At 44.3% G+C, this 20,000-nt stretch overlaps 3 protein-coding genes across 4 annotated transcripts in view; all 3 read left to right on the top strand.

Moving 5' to 3' along the window:
* The window catches only part of LOC310820586 (peroxisome proliferator-activated receptor alpha-like), a 17,180-nt gene extending 16,436 nt beyond the window's left edge, over positions 1-744 (top strand). For both annotated transcript variants that reach the window (XM_083692294.1, XM_083692295.1), the window contains exon 8: positions 1-744. This exon is cut by the window's left edge and continues 802 nt beyond it. The gene's annotated coding sequence lies outside the window, so the exon portion shown is untranslated.
* A 159-nt stretch (positions 745-903) lies between these two features.
* cdpf1 (cysteine rich DPF motif domain containing 1) lies at positions 904-2,006 on the top strand. The gene is made up of 3 exons (XM_083692314.1): positions 904-1,045; positions 1,452-1,563; positions 1,771-2,006. Exons 1-3 carry the CDS (start codon positions 933-935, stop codon positions 1,897-1,899), a joined length of 354 nt encoding a protein of 117 aa, XP_083548440.1. The 5' UTR covers positions 904-932; the 3' UTR covers positions 1,900-2,006.
* Positions 2,007-3,750: 1,744 nt separating this feature from the next.
* Positions 3,751-6,939, top strand: cdkn1ba (cyclin dependent kinase inhibitor 1Ba). The gene is made up of 3 exons (XM_083692464.1): positions 3,751-4,448; positions 4,888-5,011; positions 5,576-6,939. Exons 1-2 carry the CDS (start codon positions 3,992-3,994, stop codon positions 4,998-5,000), a joined length of 570 nt encoding a protein of 189 aa, XP_083548590.1. The 5' UTR covers positions 3,751-3,991; the 3' UTR covers positions 5,001-5,011; positions 5,576-6,939.
* Positions 6,940-20,000: the final 13,061 nt, after the last annotated feature.

Here is a 20,000-nt window from a genome sequence, read left to right on the forward strand (position 1 = left end):
TGTTGCTTGTAACAAAATCATCACAATTCATCATAATAGACTTTGTGATTCATAGTGCAATGTTAAATAATAATAACACATTATATATCATGAACGTTCTGGCAGCTCAGGGTTATGTAGTAAATAATGTACTGTTTGTATTTAACTACTTTATCCATACCACATTTCAATGAGACAATGTGCAGCATGAAATTGGGTTATGTTATTTTCTGGATATCAGTTTTAGTCTCTTCTTCTTCACTAAATAATGTTGATGCATCCAGGAGGATCAGCTTTTTCAAATGACTCGCGTTGCATTTCTTTGATTATACATTCAATGACATCCAATATCCATCCAGTCCTCATCTAACTTTTTTTTTAACCCTTATTTTACTGAATTAGAGGACTATTCTGGTTTGCAGCAACGACCTGGGGAAGTTGCAGAGACGGGATGAATGAGCCACTTGGAAATGGACTTGGATATTCATGTTTTAGTCCCATTCATGAATAAATCGGACTCTATTCATGAAAGGATCATGCACTGGCTTGTCTAAAGGCGTCTGGGTGATTTCTATGTTTATCTGAAGTTGGCCCGTGTGTTGGTAATCAAGTAATCAAGTGTGTTGTTCGATTTGAATTACATGTAATCCGTTTGATATGGATGAATTTTCCAATAAATGTTTGAGGACATGGGTTTTCATAGCTCAAGTTAATGTCATTGCATATATCTTTTGTGGTAATAAAAATATTTCTGACAGTATATTTCCATGAAGGTGCAAAAAGCGAACTAAACTGGGAAATCAACCAGAGCAGTGATTTCTTTCCTTCTTGGTTTCTGGTGATGTAGCTTCACTCCAATCCTGTAGGTGGCGGCAACATCCAGACTGTGCTGACGCCCCATTTCTGAAGAACATGCAACGGAACGTAAACAAACAAACTACTTCGTGCAAATAATGGAGTCAGTCACAGATGGGGTCCCTGAAAAGAGGTTTATGTGCCGGTTATGTGGTTTAACAACCCCATTCACATACTACGGCCGCAAACCACCCAACACCAGGGCCATAGCGTAAGTGCTGGAGCGTTCACAAATCAGCGTTTCAGCGAAGTGTCTTGAGGATTGTCAACAGCACTCCTTTGCTAGCTTGTACTAGTTAAGTAGTGCTAAGTGATAAGCTAACATCAATTGGATTGCTGCAATACAGTGAGGGTGGTCCAGTCATCTCTGTTACCATTTAGCTAGCTCTTAGGTCATTAGCAACACAAGCTAACTTGTGAACTAGGCTATCGCTAGCTACAGAAGGTTGAAGAGCTATGTCTCTTCATGCCATGTGGCCATGCATAAGGGCAGGCGTTTGCTCAATTCTCAGTCGTACATGGCTTGTAGTCCTTAATTTCCACCATGGTTTCACCAGAGAGACTAAATATACGTCCGTCATTTCATCCACTATCCTTTCCACCGACCTAACCTGCAGGTTGATGGAAGAGAGCTTCGTGACCAAGGATCCCTTCAGTCCAGACAGGGAGAAGTTCCTCATCTTGGGGTCCAACTGCAGTTTGTGCAACAAGTCAGTTTGTGTTGGAACGGTTAGTAACGTTGTTATTTGCACGTTTTGATGTCTGACATAACTGTTCCGGGTCTAGTCTAACCTTGGTATTGTTCCTACGTTTCATGTTATGGTGACAAATGGAATCCAGAAATCCCCTATATTATAATTTCTGCATTTAATGTGGTTGACATTGTGATCTTTGGCTGAATGTCGTAGTTTTGTGTCTTGGTTCTCGTGCCAACAGGACTGCAGCCTATTCTACACCAAGAGGTTCTGCATGCAGTGTGTGAACAAGCATTTGGACCAGTTTCCTCATCAGATTCAAGCTGAGTTGGCCAAGAAGAAACAGACTTCAAAGACTGCAGTTTCATGATGTCTGTACTAGACGAATCAAAGACTATAACATTACCACTGTTATTATTCTACTCAATCATCCCTTTTGCATGTGTTTTGTTTCATTAAAGTACTTCTGTGACCATGCATTTGTTTATCTTGGTATTTTTGGAGAGATGGAATTGAATTTGGGTATACCAGTTGCTCGCAGGATGCTGTCAACAGGCTCCTCCTTATAGCAAGAGGGAGAGGTGGCCTGTTGCATCAGTGCAGGGGAGAGAGAGAGATGGATGAAAAGCAGGATATGATGGAAGGACTTAGTCATACATTATGTGGGTCACTAGTGGTTCTATGAAAACCGTTCTGTTTTATTTTGTGAATCGATGATTGCCCGTTCATGGCATCATATATTATCACATATTCTCTTTTATGAAAGTCAGGATATACAGTAGTTCCAATTTCCTGTTATGTGGAAGGATTTATTGAAACAACATGAACGTTTTTTTTTTTTTTTTTGGAGGACCATGTTGGTGTCATGCACAGAATAGCCACAATGTGTCAGTGCAGACAACACAGACTGAAAACAACAACATTGCTCTATGGAGGCCTTCATTCGTAGCAGCTGACTCCAACGAGTGACCTACCTTAGATATATAGTTACTGTTATGTTATTTAGTATGTTTAATCTATATCATACACATCACAAGGGAAAACTAGTACTTTCTTCCAAGGGTTATGGAGTAAAGTATAACTTATGAAGACCATTGCATTCATCAGGAAACTTCAAATATATATCATGATTTCCATACAAGATAAAAAATATGATAGAGCAATGTATGAGCGAACATCAATTCACAGAAAAAATAAGACATTAAATGCCCTTTTGAGGAGCTGTTTGAAAATACCCATACCCAAGCAGTGACACAAGTGTACTCGATTTCTATTTCCTTATGGATGACCTCATTGTTTATGTCACAAGATGCTGCTACTTGTTGACCTTGCAAAGTTAACTAGAACTGGCTGGCTGTAAAGAATTCTAAATGTTGTTATCCCACCGAGGGACTCCATGTACACAAGTAGACCTAATTACAACCAACCAGCTCTACTGACAGAACCAAAGTCTGTCAGAGATAGGCACGGTGCCAAACATGACGGAAGTCAATTTAACACAGAGGTGATGTCATGCTGGTGGCACAAACAAAGTTGATATTGGAGATTTTGAATCTGAAAACCAAGATTGCTCAGGCAGATAGCTCGACCCTTCCCCTTTTTCTTCTCTGAACTATCTGAACATTTCAAACTGCAGAGAACACACATCTGACAAATGAATTCAAATGTATGGCATCATTGACTGTTATAAATCCTCATCTTGGATCTTAAGATCTCTGGTCTTTGGCTATGCTGTACCCAAACCACACCTATGTTACACTCAATGTACCTTGTTGAGATATTTGACAACATTGAACTCTACCTGGCTATGATTCTCATCCCAAAGACTGCTAAGTAGTCAAAACAGTGTCATTCCACTTTACTGCGTCATATAACGTCTTATAACAGTAAAGTACGTGGATATGAAAAAAATACTTTAGGCTCACACACCACTTTTGTAACTGTAATCATATAGCAATCAGATCACATTGTGGGCGTGACAAGGACATGTTTGAAATTGCACGATAAAACAATTAAATACTTTTAAAACGTTTGTAAAGCAGTTATCGCAAGGAATGGAGATACAGCGCTGGTCCGCAGCTGAACTTTTGAACGTCGTGAGGTTGACATGGCCACGTTCACCTTAAGAAAGCAATATGGGCGGTTCCATGCCCTTAAACCAATGAACCTCATTTTCTGTTTAAATAGCCTTCGCTGTCAATCTTTTTCTCCCACTACTAGTTTCCTCTCTAACGCCATATTGGGTGTACAAATGACTTGCCTGTTGTTTTCTTCCCCACTACGGAATTGACAGGAGTGTCCTTTAAAGCCGCACTTGTTTTGATCCGAGGAGGAAATAGTTGTTCGCTTGCACAGTCACATTGGCTGTTTTACGCATGGTGTGCATACGTTTAACTTGTGATCCAGATCGCTTTTGAAAGGAATACTTGTTTGCAATCGTCGTTACTTTTGGTCATTTTCATATGTGCAAAATGTCAAATGTTCGCCTTTCAAATGGGAGTCCGACGTTGGAGAGGGTGGATGCCCGGCAGATGGATCACACGAAGTTTTCAGTCTGCAGAAATCTCTTCGGATCGGTGGATCATGAAGAGTTAAGGAGGGAATTTGAGGTGAAACAGCAAGAGATCACCAGGGCATTTGCCGAGGAATGGAGTTATGATATTTCCAAAGACGAGCCTCTCTCTCAGGGAGCTTACAAATGGGAAGCAGTGAAAAGCAGTGACCTACCTGAGTTTTACTCCAGACCGCCGCATACGCGCGTAGTTTCTTCTGGAAATGTGGACCTTAATGGGAATCATGACTATGGGCTGAGCTGTCCAGCCAGCGGGAAGGAACCCTCTGAGGACAGCGAGAAGTGTGAGAGAAAAACAGACAGCCCCGACTCAGGCAACGGGTCAAGGAAAAGACATGCGAGTCAAGGTAGACTACCCTGTATATTCACCAATTTCGGTACCTGTAAATCTATTGTCTTAGCCAATTGAAATTAGTTTTGTTCCGTCGAATGATTGATTCGGTATGACTACAATTCCGCGGAGCTACTGTTTCGATGTTGATGCAGTCGAGCGCACCTGTTGATTCCAAGCATCGATCTGTGTTATTTTTGTTGCAAGTGGTGGACACACGACAACACCTTCCTTATCAGATGACTTAACGCTTTGTTTTCGAAGTTTTTTTTTTTTTTTTTTTTGCCTTATTATTGTCGTGCTGACAGACTTCTCCCTCCAAAAATGTACGCACGCATGTCGTGTTGTGGAATATTGAGCCTGGTGATGAATACAAAAACGGAGCTTTGTAATAGCGATGTAATGAGACGTCTCACTAACTGACCAATTCGTATGTGTCTTGCATTTACAATCAGAATCATCAGAATGCGGGAGTCCAAGTAAAAGGTCGCATACCAGCGAGGATGAAGATGGGTCGGAGTCGGTGGAACACACGCCCAGCAAAACAGACCACACGACGGAACAGTAGCCTGTACTAAGGTAAGAGATTATTTTTTTATCGGATATTCGAATTAGGTCATTTAATAAGACTTGTTGTCAAGTGAGTGTAAATGTGTGACTGAGACGTGGCTCAGTAGAATATTGGTAAAATCTGCGTGTTCTATGAGGAACCTAACTTGTTCTCCAATCGGACTTGTACAAAAGCACCTAATGTTGCTTTTTAATTATTATTATTATGTTTAATTTGTCCATATTTTCTTTTAGATATGCATTTACAAAAATGTATCCAATCCGTGAATTATTAATTTGTTCAACCGTGTTAAATCGTTGGTGACAGGCTTTGAGTGTGAACCACTAAAAAAAAAAAAGGCCAGCAGATCTCTAGTCTGATATGAACGTAAACAAGCCTTGTTCAAGTGTAGAACAGTAGTAACACGTCACCAGCCCTTGCACAAGGACGGGTTGGTTTCGTGTGTGTGTGTGTGTGTGTGTGTGTGTGTGTGTGTGTGTGTGTGTGTGTGTGTGGTTTAGTCCTACAGTATTACCCTTGTACACTCAACAATTGTAGACCGTGCTGTAATGATTTCCCATTATTCTCTGCAGAGCGTAGAAGTCCTCCTGTTGTCGTTGAATACTGTACTTCAGCACCTGATGAAGGAGGGAGGATCAGCAGAGAGGAGGAAACTATATGGCCTTTCCTACGGATGGGAGAGGCTGTGCAAGCACTGAATATTTACACTAAAGTTTTGGCACTCAAATTAAATTGCCTCAAGAGCAGACAATGTAGCAGTGTGCAAATGGATTTTCTTTTTTCTTTTTGCTCAGTTTTTTTTACTACCTATGTTTCATATGTAGCACATAAAATATAATATTATTATGTTGGTAAAATATGCATAATTATGTAAGTGTGAATTTGACTTGAAAAATTGCAGTGCAGTTTTCAAACAAAAAATGTTATTTTGTGAAAAGTGGTCATATCTTTGTTCAGGTAATTGATAGTTGAAATGCAGATTTCATGCAGTCAGGGTTTGCCAAGCAACTGTCTCTATTTGTAAGGCTTTATGTAGCCCAGTGTTTCTTGTTGTATGAAGCCTTATTATTTAATAGCAGGTCATACACTAAGGTCACACTGTAGATCAGAAGAGCCCATGTTACATGACCTAACCAGATAAAGTTTACATGCAAGTATAGGTGGTGGAGTTTGATTCATTTAATTTTTCCTAGAGGGAAATAGATTCTGCCAAAGTTTGAACAATTTTCTGTTGTTTTTTTTGCAAATATATTAGCTTAAGAGAAGCAGGTTTGAAAAAAAAAGTAAACCACATTTTGCAGTATTACACTAAATTATGCTGTCCCAATAATCTCTGCATTTCCGTTAATTCTACAAGAAGTAGTCTATGGATCCAGATGGAAATTTCAATAGTTTATGGATTTATTAGAAATGACTCCCAGGAATCGGTAAACTTCCTATTTTTTCCCCCCTAGTGTATTCATGATGTAGCCAAGTTGGACATGAATATGCTTCAGATGTGTTTTTAAACACTGGGCTACACTTATGCAAATATTAATATGTGAATCAACTATTTGCCTCGAATTGTGTGGAATTCATGTGGGACATGAAATTGCACTATAGACCACAAAAAAGGAATTCTCATTTTTGAGTGCAGACAAAAGACAGAGTTACACTGCATGAAAATATCTGTAAAACTTTGAAGTGTACCTGTGTATATTTCCTTGTAAAAACACTGAGAAAGTTATACTAACTTATTTATGTTAAGCCTTTTTGTGGGTGTATATCCAAAGTGGCATTTTGTGCATTTTCTGTAAATATTTTTTTTCAGCAGTTTGGTTTCTTGTTTTCAGATTAAATACAAGGTTGCAAAACTGAGCCTAATTATTGATTTTACATGTACATTCTGTATTGTCTCTGAAATCTGCAATAATTTGATTAAAAATAATATTGGTGTAAATGATTCTGACCTCTTGTTGCATTATGTGCATATACACACCTCACTTATGTCCTTTGTGAATGGCATTTTTGCTCAAAATAGAGTGTTATGATCTTGACAACAATAGCCCCATAGATTAACAAAGACACTGACTGTCGGTGAACAACACATTATATCGGTGAAATGCGGGCTGGATGGATGCTTCCAATAGTCCTAATGTACGGGAATCGGCATGAATGCAATGCCAGTACAGCGCATTCCAGCACACAGGATATGAACACATGCAGGAACCACTTTGCTGTAGGACAACTTGCCCTCTTTTTTTTTTATCGTCAACGCGAATGAATTATTTACTCGGGGTATTCTGTGGCCATACATTCCGTGAGACGGGCGCAAGAGATGCTCGCAATCACCGACATACGAACCGACATCTAGAGGCCCAGTCTGCATGTAAATATGCTATTTTGGGATAGGCTTCTCTACTGTTCTCACAATATTTACTATTTTTCATGTGGTATCATAACAATTACGCATATGCTACTCTCAATCTTACACATCTGAGAGTGCATTACGCATTCATATACGCTGAGCTCGATCGCTTTACTGGTTGGTTTCACTATTTCACGATATTGAAGTTCGAAACAACTAGAGCACATATTGAAGTTGAAAACAACTCGAGCACATATCCTGTACGGAAAAAAAGTTCGCTATTGACATTTGCTTTCTCCAATCAGGGACGCATTAAGAAAAGCACACCACTTTATAACAGCCACTTGCATCAGCTTTCACGGCAGGTTTGAACGGAGTTAACTCGGGTCAGTACAGGGTGTTCTTTTCGTAAAGCACAGCCCCCAAATTAGTTTCATTGGCTGGATCGCTTTTTCTTGCTGATGCAAGCGGGAGTAGTAATGTACAGTGTGAGTGGATAAAGCTTTCTGACCTGCTTTTGCTGCGAGGAGAAACCCTCAATGTAATATGCATAGATATGCGTTGAGCAAACAATGTATTGTAAGCCACTAGACAGCATACAGTGGAAACAGAATAGAGAATAGAGACATGTCAGTTTAACTTAAAAAGAAAGTTTCATCACTATACAAAATCTAAACCAAACCTCTATGATGTTGCCTTCAAAGAGGCTCAGAATGTAACATTTGTCATCAGTTATGACCAGATCGGATTACTTCTGGTCTAGGTGACACACGCACGCACACACACGCACGCACACACATAGTATGCATTGCATAGGCCGACTGTACTCTGTGAGTAATCAGTCTCTGACCACACCATGTTAGTTTACCGAAAGAAGACCACAACCACAGGTTGGTTGACGTCAATGCCTGATATCTAGGAAGTCACAGTGTGGTCGAAACTGTTGACAACGTATTTCTAGTTAAAATGCAGTTCTGAGGATTCAAAAACTCAAAACAAGTTTGGGGAAGTTTACATTAAAGAAAAAGTGAAATGAAAAAAATGTGCTCTCTCTTTCTACCCACGCTTCACTACAATGTATGTTTCTACAGACAAGAGCAGATGCTATTGGCACAAACAAGGGAGTGGAAAATACCTCACCGTTCATTTGGGCAACTGGGAGATGTCAAACACAAAAAAAAAAAAATTGAAAACATTTTCCTTTGACATTCCTCCCTGGGCTGAAGGACCTAACACAGCCATACACTACTGTTAAAGATGGCAAGCAACACATTGCAACGCACTGTACCATACAACATCACACAACCATACAACTGCAACATCAATCTGTGGCTAACTTGGCTACACTATACAATTTAAAATGCACTGTCTCCTCCTACCGATTTGCTTTTGTTTTAATACTCAAATGGCTCATGAAATCACAATCAACAGCTATTCAAGTTCATAAAAAAGGATTGAGGTTTTCCTGTAAGTGACAATACTCCAGTTCATTGAAACACCCATTTCCTCAACATTTCCTCAATTAACCACATCTCTTGTCAGTTCCCAGTGGTGAGTTTCTTTTTTTTTAAAAGGTTATTCTTTTGAGTGGGGCAGTCCCACTATTATATTCTTCATTGATTAAAGATAGTGGAGAGAGACAGGAAAATAAGGAGGAGAGGGTGAGGGGGTGTGTCAGCAGGACATGGGCCGGATTTGAATCCCTGGGTATATGTGTATGACATAGGTTTGTAGGGCATAGGCCGCTGGTGGTGAGTTTCATTTGAATTTCAGAGGAGCAAATACTTTAACGAGGTACCACAGTCCTACCTGTTGCCCAATGCCCAACACCCCTGTCCTCAACCTGAGTTGCATAAATCTGATGTATAAACAAACATGTCAGAGTTTAGTACTATCTTTATGGGCTGTGTTTGAATGTCGTAACAGTCTTAGTGCCAATGTGGGCGCTGGCGGTTGTGCTCGGGGGTGTATCTTAAAATTTTATATTATTGCTATTTTCAAGGCCGGAAATTCTCAACGCAACTGATGGCACTTGGCCTGCTCGTTGTCATGGCCACGCCGTTATTACCGTTACTCCACCCACCTGACCTCAGACGAGACGGCACTCCAGCACTGTGGTAATTTCACCTGTTACCGCCGACAACAAAATTGGCAATACGCCTCCGTTTGGTCCTGCATCCGTTTTGCTAGCCGGCTTAAAAATAGAGCCCCGATGTGTTGTTCAAAATAGCTTTCCTTCCTTTAAAACTGTACAGCGGCCTCCCACTCTTGTTTTGATGGTCTCCCTCAGTGCTCACCTGCTGATTAGTGGTCGGGCCTAATGTAAAAGGAGATTCAGCGTCCCAGAGTGGGTTAGGGTTAGGCCAGCCAGAGCCATTCACACTCAGGTGGTAACCATTATGTTTGCTCAGTGTAAAATGTAATAAAGGAGAATGAGGAAATAATCCCGCCAGATGTTTGAGTTCATATCAGATAGAACTAAATGGCACTCAGCAGCGCAGCTCGTTTGAGAGCCCGTGTCGGTCAGTAAGGCATTGTTGCAGGTTAGCCTTGATGGAGCAAGCTGTGTTGAGCAGCAGCCAGAAGAAAACGTTTGACTGAACTCAACTGGCAGAACAGGAAGGACATACACTTTTAACCTCAACGTAATGCAGAAGAGGCACCGGTACATATAAGGAGATGACATCACTTCTTTAAAGGACCCAGTGTGTTCTGCCAGGTATGACCTCAAGCAAGTGTGGTTGGGTGGTTGGGCGTGTGTGTGTGTGTGTGTGTGGTTGGGTGTGTGTGTGTGTGTGTGCGTGTGTGTGTGTGTGTGTGTGTGTGTGTGTGTGTGTGTGTGTGTGTGTGTGTGTGTGCGTGTGAGTGTGTGCGTGTGAGTGTGTGTGTGTGTGTGTTACCTCAGATTGACCCCATTGTGGACATGGCTTTGTTAGCATTCAAAACACACACCAATCACCTCTCAATAACCCTCTCTGCATTGCCTACCAGTAAGAGGCAGTGAAATACAGTGTGTAATGTAATACACACACAGAGGTGGAGCGTAAACCATCTGAACTCCTTCCTGACAGACAACGCGACCACATTTCCCAGGCAGAATTAGCGAAGGCCTAATTGCTACAGGAGATAATGAGAAGAGAAAGGATTGTAAAAATACAAAATGGAATAGAAAATCTGAGCCGGCCTCTATTAATAGACACCAAGCGGAGAACTCTGAACGTGAGATCACATTTGGCATTTTCACTGGGAAAAAGGGCTTTATGAAATGTCTTATTTTATTTTGGAAATGCAACTTCCCATCTGTTTCGCGTTGTTATTAATTCGACTGATTTTTTTTACGAGGGTGAATTAAGCTTTTTATTTTCCGCCTCTCATTTGCCCAACGGTCATGTGTTCTGGGAGTCTCACGCGCTGCGAGGAGCCCGTATCAGCGAGAGGGAGCCCGTCTCTGGCCGCCGCTCTCCCCAGGTTGGGCCAAAATGTGTCCAGGGCAGGATGTAAACAAGCTCTTTGCCAATAAGAGTTTTTACACATTTTGGCTCCCAGACTCGTGTGTCTTGCTGTGTGAAGTCATATATACTCGCTGGGGAGCATGTGTGTTTTTGGTTTGCACAGTGTGCCGTGCTGCACTCACAGGGTCAACCCCTGCTCTGCCCCCCCCCCCCCCCCCCCCCCTCCGTCCCCCTCTAACGGATCACATGTCTTTGATTTCTTTCATCTCGCCCCGAGGGGTTGATGACATACGTGTGCTCGGGGGGGTGGGGGGGACGTGGGGGGGGGACGTGGGGGGTGGGGGTCGGAGAGAAAAACAACATGGTTTGAATAACGCAACAATCAACTGCTGCGGTGACCCGTGCTCCTGCTAATGACCGAGGGGCGTGTCTGTTCCCCCATCATGCATCACGGTGAAAGCAGCTGGAGGATGTCACGCGAGTCGCAGCCACACGGCCTGTCTGTGGGCTGTGTGTGTGTGTGTGTCGCTCGCCACAGCAAAAACACCCTGGGTGTTACCCGAAAGCGGAAAGGCGTTCATTCTACTGCGTCGGTCGGCGATGGATGGTTAGAAACACTTATAATAATAATAATATAAGCCATTTAGCTGACGCTTTTATCCAAAGCGACTTACATTGCAGTGAGCGCATACATTTCAGCATATATGGTCCCAGCGGGAATCAAACCCACAACCTAAGCGTTGTTAGCGCCATGCTCTGCCAACTGAGCCACAGAGGACCACTTTGCGTCCACATGGCAGTCGGTAGACGCTCGGCCTCGGTCTGCTTGAGTTGGTTCCCAGTGCTCATCTCTGTTATTTTCACAGCGGGAAACTGATCCACTACATATTTCACTCGAGTAAAACTTCAGATTCTCCTGCAGAGTTATGGCCTATCACTCTGATCTAAGGGATGCCATTACACTTTACACAGGGTGTTACTTCCGCATGACGATAGGGTCGAATCTGATTGTATTTCTGTATTCTCAGTATATCTGTAACTGTGTACTCTCTGTCTGTCTGTCTGTCTGTCTGTCTGTCTGTAACCCTGACTGTGTCTCTGATTGGTTCCGGTGTGGAATGTTCGAGCGCAGGACGGACGTGTGGCTACAGGAAATATCACAATCCAGAGGTCAGCAGGAGGTCAAACCAACCTCCTCTAATCTTTGTGATTGCTCCTCCCCGGGGTGACTCAAGGCAGCGGCCCACTCAGGGGTCAAGCGCTGAAAGGTCACAGTGTATCCCAATCCATATGAAGGCCCGGCCGCGGGATGAATGTTTAAAGCGCTTTCTTTAGCGCTGAGAGAAATCAGGAGAGGGCCGTTGATTGGCTGATGAGGGAGAAGCATACCCTCTCTTCTCAACATGAAGGACAACACTTTAAAGACAACACACATCCTGAGGCTTCGGGGGTTGTTTAAGTGCCTTTGAGGGTGAGTTGGCTGTGCAACAGGAAGAGGAAAACCCGACAGACACACTGTGGTAGGATGTAATGAAATCCAGTGTCATTGGTTCATTAGACACTGTATGGTACTTTTCTTCAGCTGAAACAGTCAAGTGTCATCGGCAGAGTGATAGCAGGCATGAGGCGAACAATTAGAGGGCCTATGTTAGATCTAGTGGCTCGTAGACAAATGCACACACACACACACACACACACACACACATACATACAGAGATGATGCAAACAACCGATCAACAAGGCGAACCGGTTTGTGACACGGCCCTTTGCCCTGTGCATGAGCCTCAGCCGTGTGTGTGTGAGAGAGAGAGAGAGAGAGAGAGAGAGAGAGAGAGAGAGAGAGAGAGAGAGAGAGACGTTGGTGTTTTGAATCTGGGAAAAATATGTATAACCGTAAGAGATGGATCCTGCTGAGCAAGGGAAAGCAATGAACTCTCTGACCGACAGCTGTGGAAAGTGTCAGGTTACTATACTTCACACGCAGCATACGTCCCTTTTTTGGCACCCAGGTGATGGAGCTGTTTTCGTACATAAGGGAACATCAATGGGAGGCTGGGCAGCAATAGGTGGAACAGGCTCTGGGACAGAAGTTACCCCTAGGGACAGATTTAGGATCAGTTTACCCTCCACAAAGCATAACCTGAAGTATTAGGAGGATAATACTAAACTGTCCTTAGATCAGTTTCGGGGGGGGGGGGGGGACTTTATCCGACCTACTCTACCCCATCAAAGAAGGCAGTAGCATACTGTAGGCCGACACTGAATAACATACGGTAGAGAGAGAGAGAGAGAGAGAGAGAGAGAGAGAGAGAGAGAGAGAGAGAGAGAGAGAGAGAGAGAGAGAGAGAGAGAGAGAGAGAGAGAGAGAGAGAGAGAGAGAGAGAGAGAGAGAGAGAGAGAGAGAGAGAGAGAGAGAGAGAGTTGTCTTTATGTCTCTCTTTGCATCTCTGAGATCAGACAGCCATCAACCACCAGACACCACACCCACGCCTGCCTCAGTGACTGGCTCTGTGTGTGTGTGTGTGTGTGTGTGTGTGTGTGTGTGTGTGTGCGCGCGTGTGTGTGTATGCGCGTGTGTGTGTGTTTGTGTGCTAAGAGGAAACACCTACAGTATGTCGAACAGAAAACGTCTCCACTAAACCACATGACAAATGTCACCCCGGCACCTCACATTCTCCTTGACCTTTACATGTTCATACACATCTATCAAGCTGTAAATCATTAGAATATAATCATCACAGTTCAAATATAATAAAAAATTATAGAACATGCAAAGCAAGTCCCGAGCAATCAGTATCCGGGAAAAGCACTCCTGCTACAGCTAGGTCAACACGGCTATCTGGCGCCTGGGCTTTAACCTGCAGCCAGACAAAGACAGCCACACAACATCCACCAATACACTACTTAAACACCTATAAACACCTGTGCTTTTTGGTTTGTTTTCAAATCCATGGACCAGTTTTATGATCCATCATAATGCATGCCTGGCCAGTGCGATAAGATGGATGATGTTGATGCAGCAGTTAATCATTAAACGCAATTACGGGTCCTTGTTCACATGCGTAGGTTTGATTAGAGTGGCAGTGGCACAAAGAGTAGCTCCCCCCTCCCCCCCCCCTCCCTTCTACACAGAAAATAGAATGCCATAAAATAAAATAATAGACCATTTGTTTCTATAGCTGTTTTTTTAGGGACTACAACATGTACAACTGAACAGAATTCGAGAGGATTCTAGATTTCAGAAGGATCCGGTCATCTTTCAAATGTATCACTTTGAAAACAAGACCAAAATAAAACACAGAAAATAACTGTCAAAGTTGTCAATCATAAACCTATGTATGAGACCCTTCAGGTGAACTCATTTATGAAGTCTCACAGTTTGTTCCACGGGTGCAGATCGACCTGAGCAAAGCCCAGCGCAGATTTGCTAATCTTGTTAACTGAATCGACAACTGTTTACGAAGGGAAGGCGATTTGTAGATCAGTGAGACTTGGGCGACTCCTCGCTCAGGACGATCCTCTCCTCAACAACTTCAACGGTATTGTCTTGTGCAGCAACTCTGCAGGGCAATGTGCCGAGTCATCATCTTGTTTTCTCACACTGCCCCCTCATGGAGCCCGGGGGACACTGCGCCTTAATCATACTGCACTGCAAGGTCTCTGAACACCGCACGGCCCATGAATGATATATAATTATTACATTGACGAATGCTGAGGTCATTGTATGGTATAAATATCTTATCTGTGGGTTGGGCTGGTAATGAGGAGTCATTATGATAGGCCTTGAGATTGTGTAGTCCTCACATTGCCTCAGTCAGCCATGGGTTTCAGCCATGCAGGATTCACTGTACTGTACAAACAAGAGCAGTGGTTTTCACTGCGGCCTGGGCTGGGGAAGGGATATGAACAGGCCTGAATGGAGAGCAGATAACTGAAACCACAGTCTGGCTTTTCATGGGGGCTGGTAGGACTCGGGAGTTGGCTTGGCTGCCAGACAGAACCAAAAAAAAATACTACCAACTTGTGGAATGTCTTGGCATCCACAGATAGAGAACTTGCACCCATTATAGTGTGTGTGTGTGTGTGTGTGTGTGTGTGTGTGTGTGTGTGTGTGTGTGTGTGTGTGTGTGTGTGTCAGTGTGTGTGAGTGCGTGTCTGTGCGTGTGTGTGAGTGTGTGTGTGCGTGCGTGTGTGCGTGTACGTGTGCGTGTGTGTGCGTGGGTGTGTGCGTGCGTGCGTGTGTGTGCAGAAAGATAATCCCCTGGCTTGGCGCGAACAGCCCCAAATCAAACAGAGCACAATGGGGAAACCTTGAACACATAACACGGAAACCATGAATTTGGTCTTAACTTCCTTCCTGTAATTCCTGTGTTGGATCCCTATCTCATTTTCTTACACCCTCTCTCTCTCTCTCTCTCTCTCTCTCTCTCTCTCTCTCTCTCTCTCTCTCCCTCTCTCTCTCTCTCTCTCTCTCTGCAAAACTTCACCACTGCTGGAGCTCATCCAATACTCACAGCTCTACAACCCAACCACCAAGTCACCCCTGCTCCATCACCACACACACACACACACACACACACACACACACACACACACACACACACACACTTACACACACACACACTGAGCTGTAAACATCAGGTGATGGATAGTCAGAAGCAATCCCCTAAAGAGCTCTATATCACCGATGGCCTCAGGACACCATTTCCTCAGTTGGCTATTCTACAAAAGAGATGAGTGGTTTATACCGCTATTTAGTGATGTCAAGTCTGGCAAAGTACAGGGACGAAAGACCAAACCACCCCCCACCCCCACCCCCACCCCCCCAGGGCAAAGTACTGGTCCACTTCAAAGCACCAGGAAGCACAAGATCCTCTGTCATTTTGCTCTACCCCCCCTACCGCCCTCTGTCAAAGTAGCTTCCATGCCCAGTTTTCTACCAGATAGTGAGATATCTCCCGAAACCTAATCTATGATGTCATTGCTTGGCAAAGTGGCTTCCATCCTCAATCGCCTGTACATCTGGACTATGTTAGGGGTTATGTTAGTATGATTTCCTCCTAGACTTTGATTGCTGCTTTTATGATATGATATCTTTTATGCATTTTAAGATTATTGTTGTATAATGAAAAGTGCTTTCTAAATGTAATACATTTTGTAGACGTTATTGTAGACGTTTTGAGTGGACAATCAAGACTGGAAAATCCCATTTGTACAGTAGAATACTGTCTTGTCATATTTACTCACTGTGGACATTGAAATTGTGTTAAGATGAATCCAATTAACAGTATTCACTTAATTCACTTTCTCCCACTAAGCCAATTCAGATTCTATTTATGGTTTGATGCTCTTTTCAGCTCTGCAGCTACGGTCGGTCTATGTGCTGTCTTGGCAAATCCAGTGAGGTAGTTACTGTAATTCCTCTCAGATGGAGAAGTGGCTGTACTCAGAAAGCAGCGTTCCTATGCCGTGACTGCCTCCTTGTCTGCCCCCTGACAGTATTTTTAGACGCGGAAAACAAATATCACAACAAGAAGCAACCAAAAAAAAACGTGTCATTCATCCTCGGCTGAAAATAAACTGCAAGCGGACGGACGGAACTTCTTCATGGGGGATTCGCTGCACAAACAAACAATGAATAAATATAGATATTTTTTTATTGATTTTTTATTTTTTTTGGGGGGGGGGGGGGGGTGGAACAACAGCTAAAACTGACACGGCACAGGACATTTGCCTTTGATGCAAATAGTGTACAGTGTTGGGACTACACACTGTCACGTCCTATCATAACAGGACATAGCTGGAATAGTGGTTCAGCAGGAAATAATTCAGAGACCATCCCTGTCTGCCTCTCTGGGCCTGATGCTTTCCGAAGGTACAAATGAAAGACAGGCCCAGGTTTGCGTGCTCAGGGTCCTGAGGGCGTGTGCAAGCACGGACGCACGAGTGTGCGCGCCGCGCGCGCGCGTGTGTGTGTGTGTGTGTGTGTGTGTGTGTGTGTGTGCGTGTGTGTGTGTGTGTGTGTGTCACAGGAGAGTCATATGTTTATTAAGTCTCTCTCTCTTTCACTGAGCGACTCATAAAGTCTACTAATCTAATTAGGACCTGGTTCTAGAGACTGACTGGAGCCTCTCGTGTGGAGAAGGAGAGAGAGGTAACGGGTCTCTCTGTCTCTTGTCTCTGTCTCTATCATGTCTCCCTCCTTCTCTCTCTCTCTCTTGTGGCATGCTATGTTTCTCTCTTTCTCTCTCTCTCTCTCTCTCTTGTGGCATGCTATGTTTCTCTCTCTCTCTCTCTCTTGTGGCATGCTATGTTTCTCTCTCTCTCTCTCTCTTGTGGCATGCTATGTTTCTCTCTTTCTCTCTCTCTTTCTCTCTCTCTCTCTCTCTCTTGTGGCATGCTATGTTCCTCTCTTTCTCTCTCTCTCTCTCTCTCTCTCTCTCTCTCTCTCTTGTGACATACTATGTTTCTCTCTTTGTCCTTCTCTCTCTCTTTCTCTCTCCCACTCCCCCCCCCTCCTCTCTCTCTCTCTCTCTCTCTCTCACATGTGTAGGCTGTTCAAACATTTTAGAGTTAACCTCCAGGCTGCTTAAAGACAGGGGGAGATCTCTGAGACAGATCTCAAGTGGGAGCACTTGAAAGGCGTTACAACGGCACTTCACCACACCAGTTAAAACTACCTGGACAATAAGTACTCTCCAGACCTGACAGAGGCAGCCATAACAATCAAAAGCACAAACCCTGTCCCAAAAACATCATCATCGGGCAGACAGACAACGCATATTTTGGCCAGGTCTCTCTTGTTGAAGAGATTGTTCATCTCTGTGAGACTAACCTGGTAAAAAAATAATAATAACAACAATTAATATCATCACAGATATGCGAGGCAGAGGAATGTGAAGTACACCAAAGCGGTCGGCAGGCCGTACAGTAACGCAATACATATGAAACAAGAAAACAGGAACACAGTTGTATAATGTGAGCTAGAACGAGCCAGACTTCAGGTTTGAGTTACATATCTTCCCACAACAACACCCACACTCAGAGACAAGCCAGGCATCTTAATTTCTTGCATGGTAACAAAAGAGAGAGAGAGAGAGAGAGAGAGAGAAAAAAAGAAAGAAAAAGTTTTTCCACCGGTACACATATGGGTGATTAACAGCGGAAATGGTGTTGGCTAACACATTCCTCCCACACACACACACACACACACACACACACACACACACCACATACACACACACACCACATACACACACACACACATCACATACACACACATACATACACACACACACACACACGCACGCACACAGCATTGTAGTGCACATTTGCATTTTCAAAAGCCCCTGAAGTATGCAAATAATGGAAATGATTGTCATTGTCCCTTGCAAAGCCACCAACCCTGCAACTCTGGTCATACGTGCCTGGGAACATGTTCAACACGGTTCTAACATCCCTCAGAATGACACTGCACATTACGACATCACGCTGTACAATGACTAACACCTAGAAAGAGAAAGAGAAAGGGAGTATCCCCTCCTTGGCACACCCTGTCCGTCTCACTAAGAGGGGTGTGTCCAGCTACACCTTACCTCACGCCACGCACGCACGCACGCACGCACGCACTCACTCACTCACTCACTCACGCACGCACGCACGCACGCACTCACTCACTCACTCACTCACTCACGCACGCACTCACTCACTCACGCACGCACTCACTCACGCACGCACGCACGCACGCACTCACTCACTCACTCACTCACTCACTCACTCCGTAACTCACGCACGCACTCACTCACTCACTCACTCACTCACTCACTCACTCACTCCGTAACTCATTCACTCGCCCAGACAAACTATTTTCCCTACAAAATCCCCATTTGCGGGGAGAAGGACCGGTATGGGGGACTTAGACGCTCCAGGGTCAACCTGAAACATATGCAAGGCTCAGATATTTTCTTTTCTAATGTCTTCTCTCCAGCGCTGATACTGGAAGTGTGGTGGTGGACGAGCAACCAGGCTCAGCTCAGCTCAGCTCGGTTTGTTTCGGATCAGTATTGCAAAAAAGGGTATCGTCGTAGACCGCTGGCCCCGCTTATTGACCCTTGCATGAGAAAGACGGTGGGAACAGATTACAGCACATTTATTTCCCCAGTCAACCATGACTTCTGTGTGGAGGAGGTAGGTATAGAGGGAGGTATAGAGGGAGGTAGAGAGGGAGGTAAAGAGAGAGAAAGCAAGAGAGCGGGAGAGAGAGAGAGAGAGAGAGAGAGTGCCAAGTTCCAACAGCATTCCATTTAAAGATATACGTGATACGTGTCAAGTTGTTCAGTCGTGGCAACTAAATCTGGGAAGTGTTTCAACTTTTTCAAGTAGCGTGACGTGTGCTGTGTTTGTTATCTGTGGAAATTGGGCGCGAGACCAAGATGTAGGGTAGGTACATAGTGTATCAAGGCAATAAAAAGCCCTATCACCCCCGTATCACTACTCCACGACATATAGAGCTGTCTGGCGCACCGGCCTTGGCCCTGTTTACCCGCATAGATAGGGAGTCCTTATGGATGCAGTGATACGATGTACCCACCCGGACTGACATGACATGGAACAAGCAACACCCCTCTAAGACATGTGGGCTCCAGCCGCTGAACTGGTGTGACTCCGGTCTGTGGAATGGCCAGCTCGGTACGTGCACGCGTACATACATGCTGGCAGACTGTGAAGGAGTTGAATAAGGCTACCGTAGCTCCCTGTGCCTGTGTGCTCTGCTCCCGTGTGTGTGTGTGTGCGTGGGGAGGGTTTTCCAGCTCGCGTGAGAGCAGGCCACAGGGACTTGCAGGCCTGATAAGAGAGCTCTCTCCTCTCCTCTCCTCTCCTCTCCTCTCCTCTCCTCTCCTCTCTTCTGAGCATAGCAGTCAAACGGGGGCAACTCTTCAACCCCCCCCCCCCCTCCCCCTCCCTCCCTCCCTCCCTCCCCACCTCTCTAAGCCCTCTGAGGAGAACCATATATCATACTCGTCTTTATCAATCCTCTGTCTCCTTGCACTCTCTCGCGCGGTTGCCACGGTGAGCTCACGCCTCCGTTATCTCCCGCCGACTGTGGTTCACGCGGGGTTAATCTCTCACGGTGAACTCTATGGCCCCTGAGGTGGGCACGGTCTCCGATAGGAAGCCTGGAGTCCTCACTGGGCCTCC

Source organism: Argentina silus (genome assembly GCF_951799395.1).
Source record: "Argentina silus genome assembly, chromosome: 20".
Classification (NCBI taxonomy): Eukaryota; Metazoa; Chordata; class Actinopteri; order Argentiniformes; family Argentinidae; genus Argentina; species Argentina silus.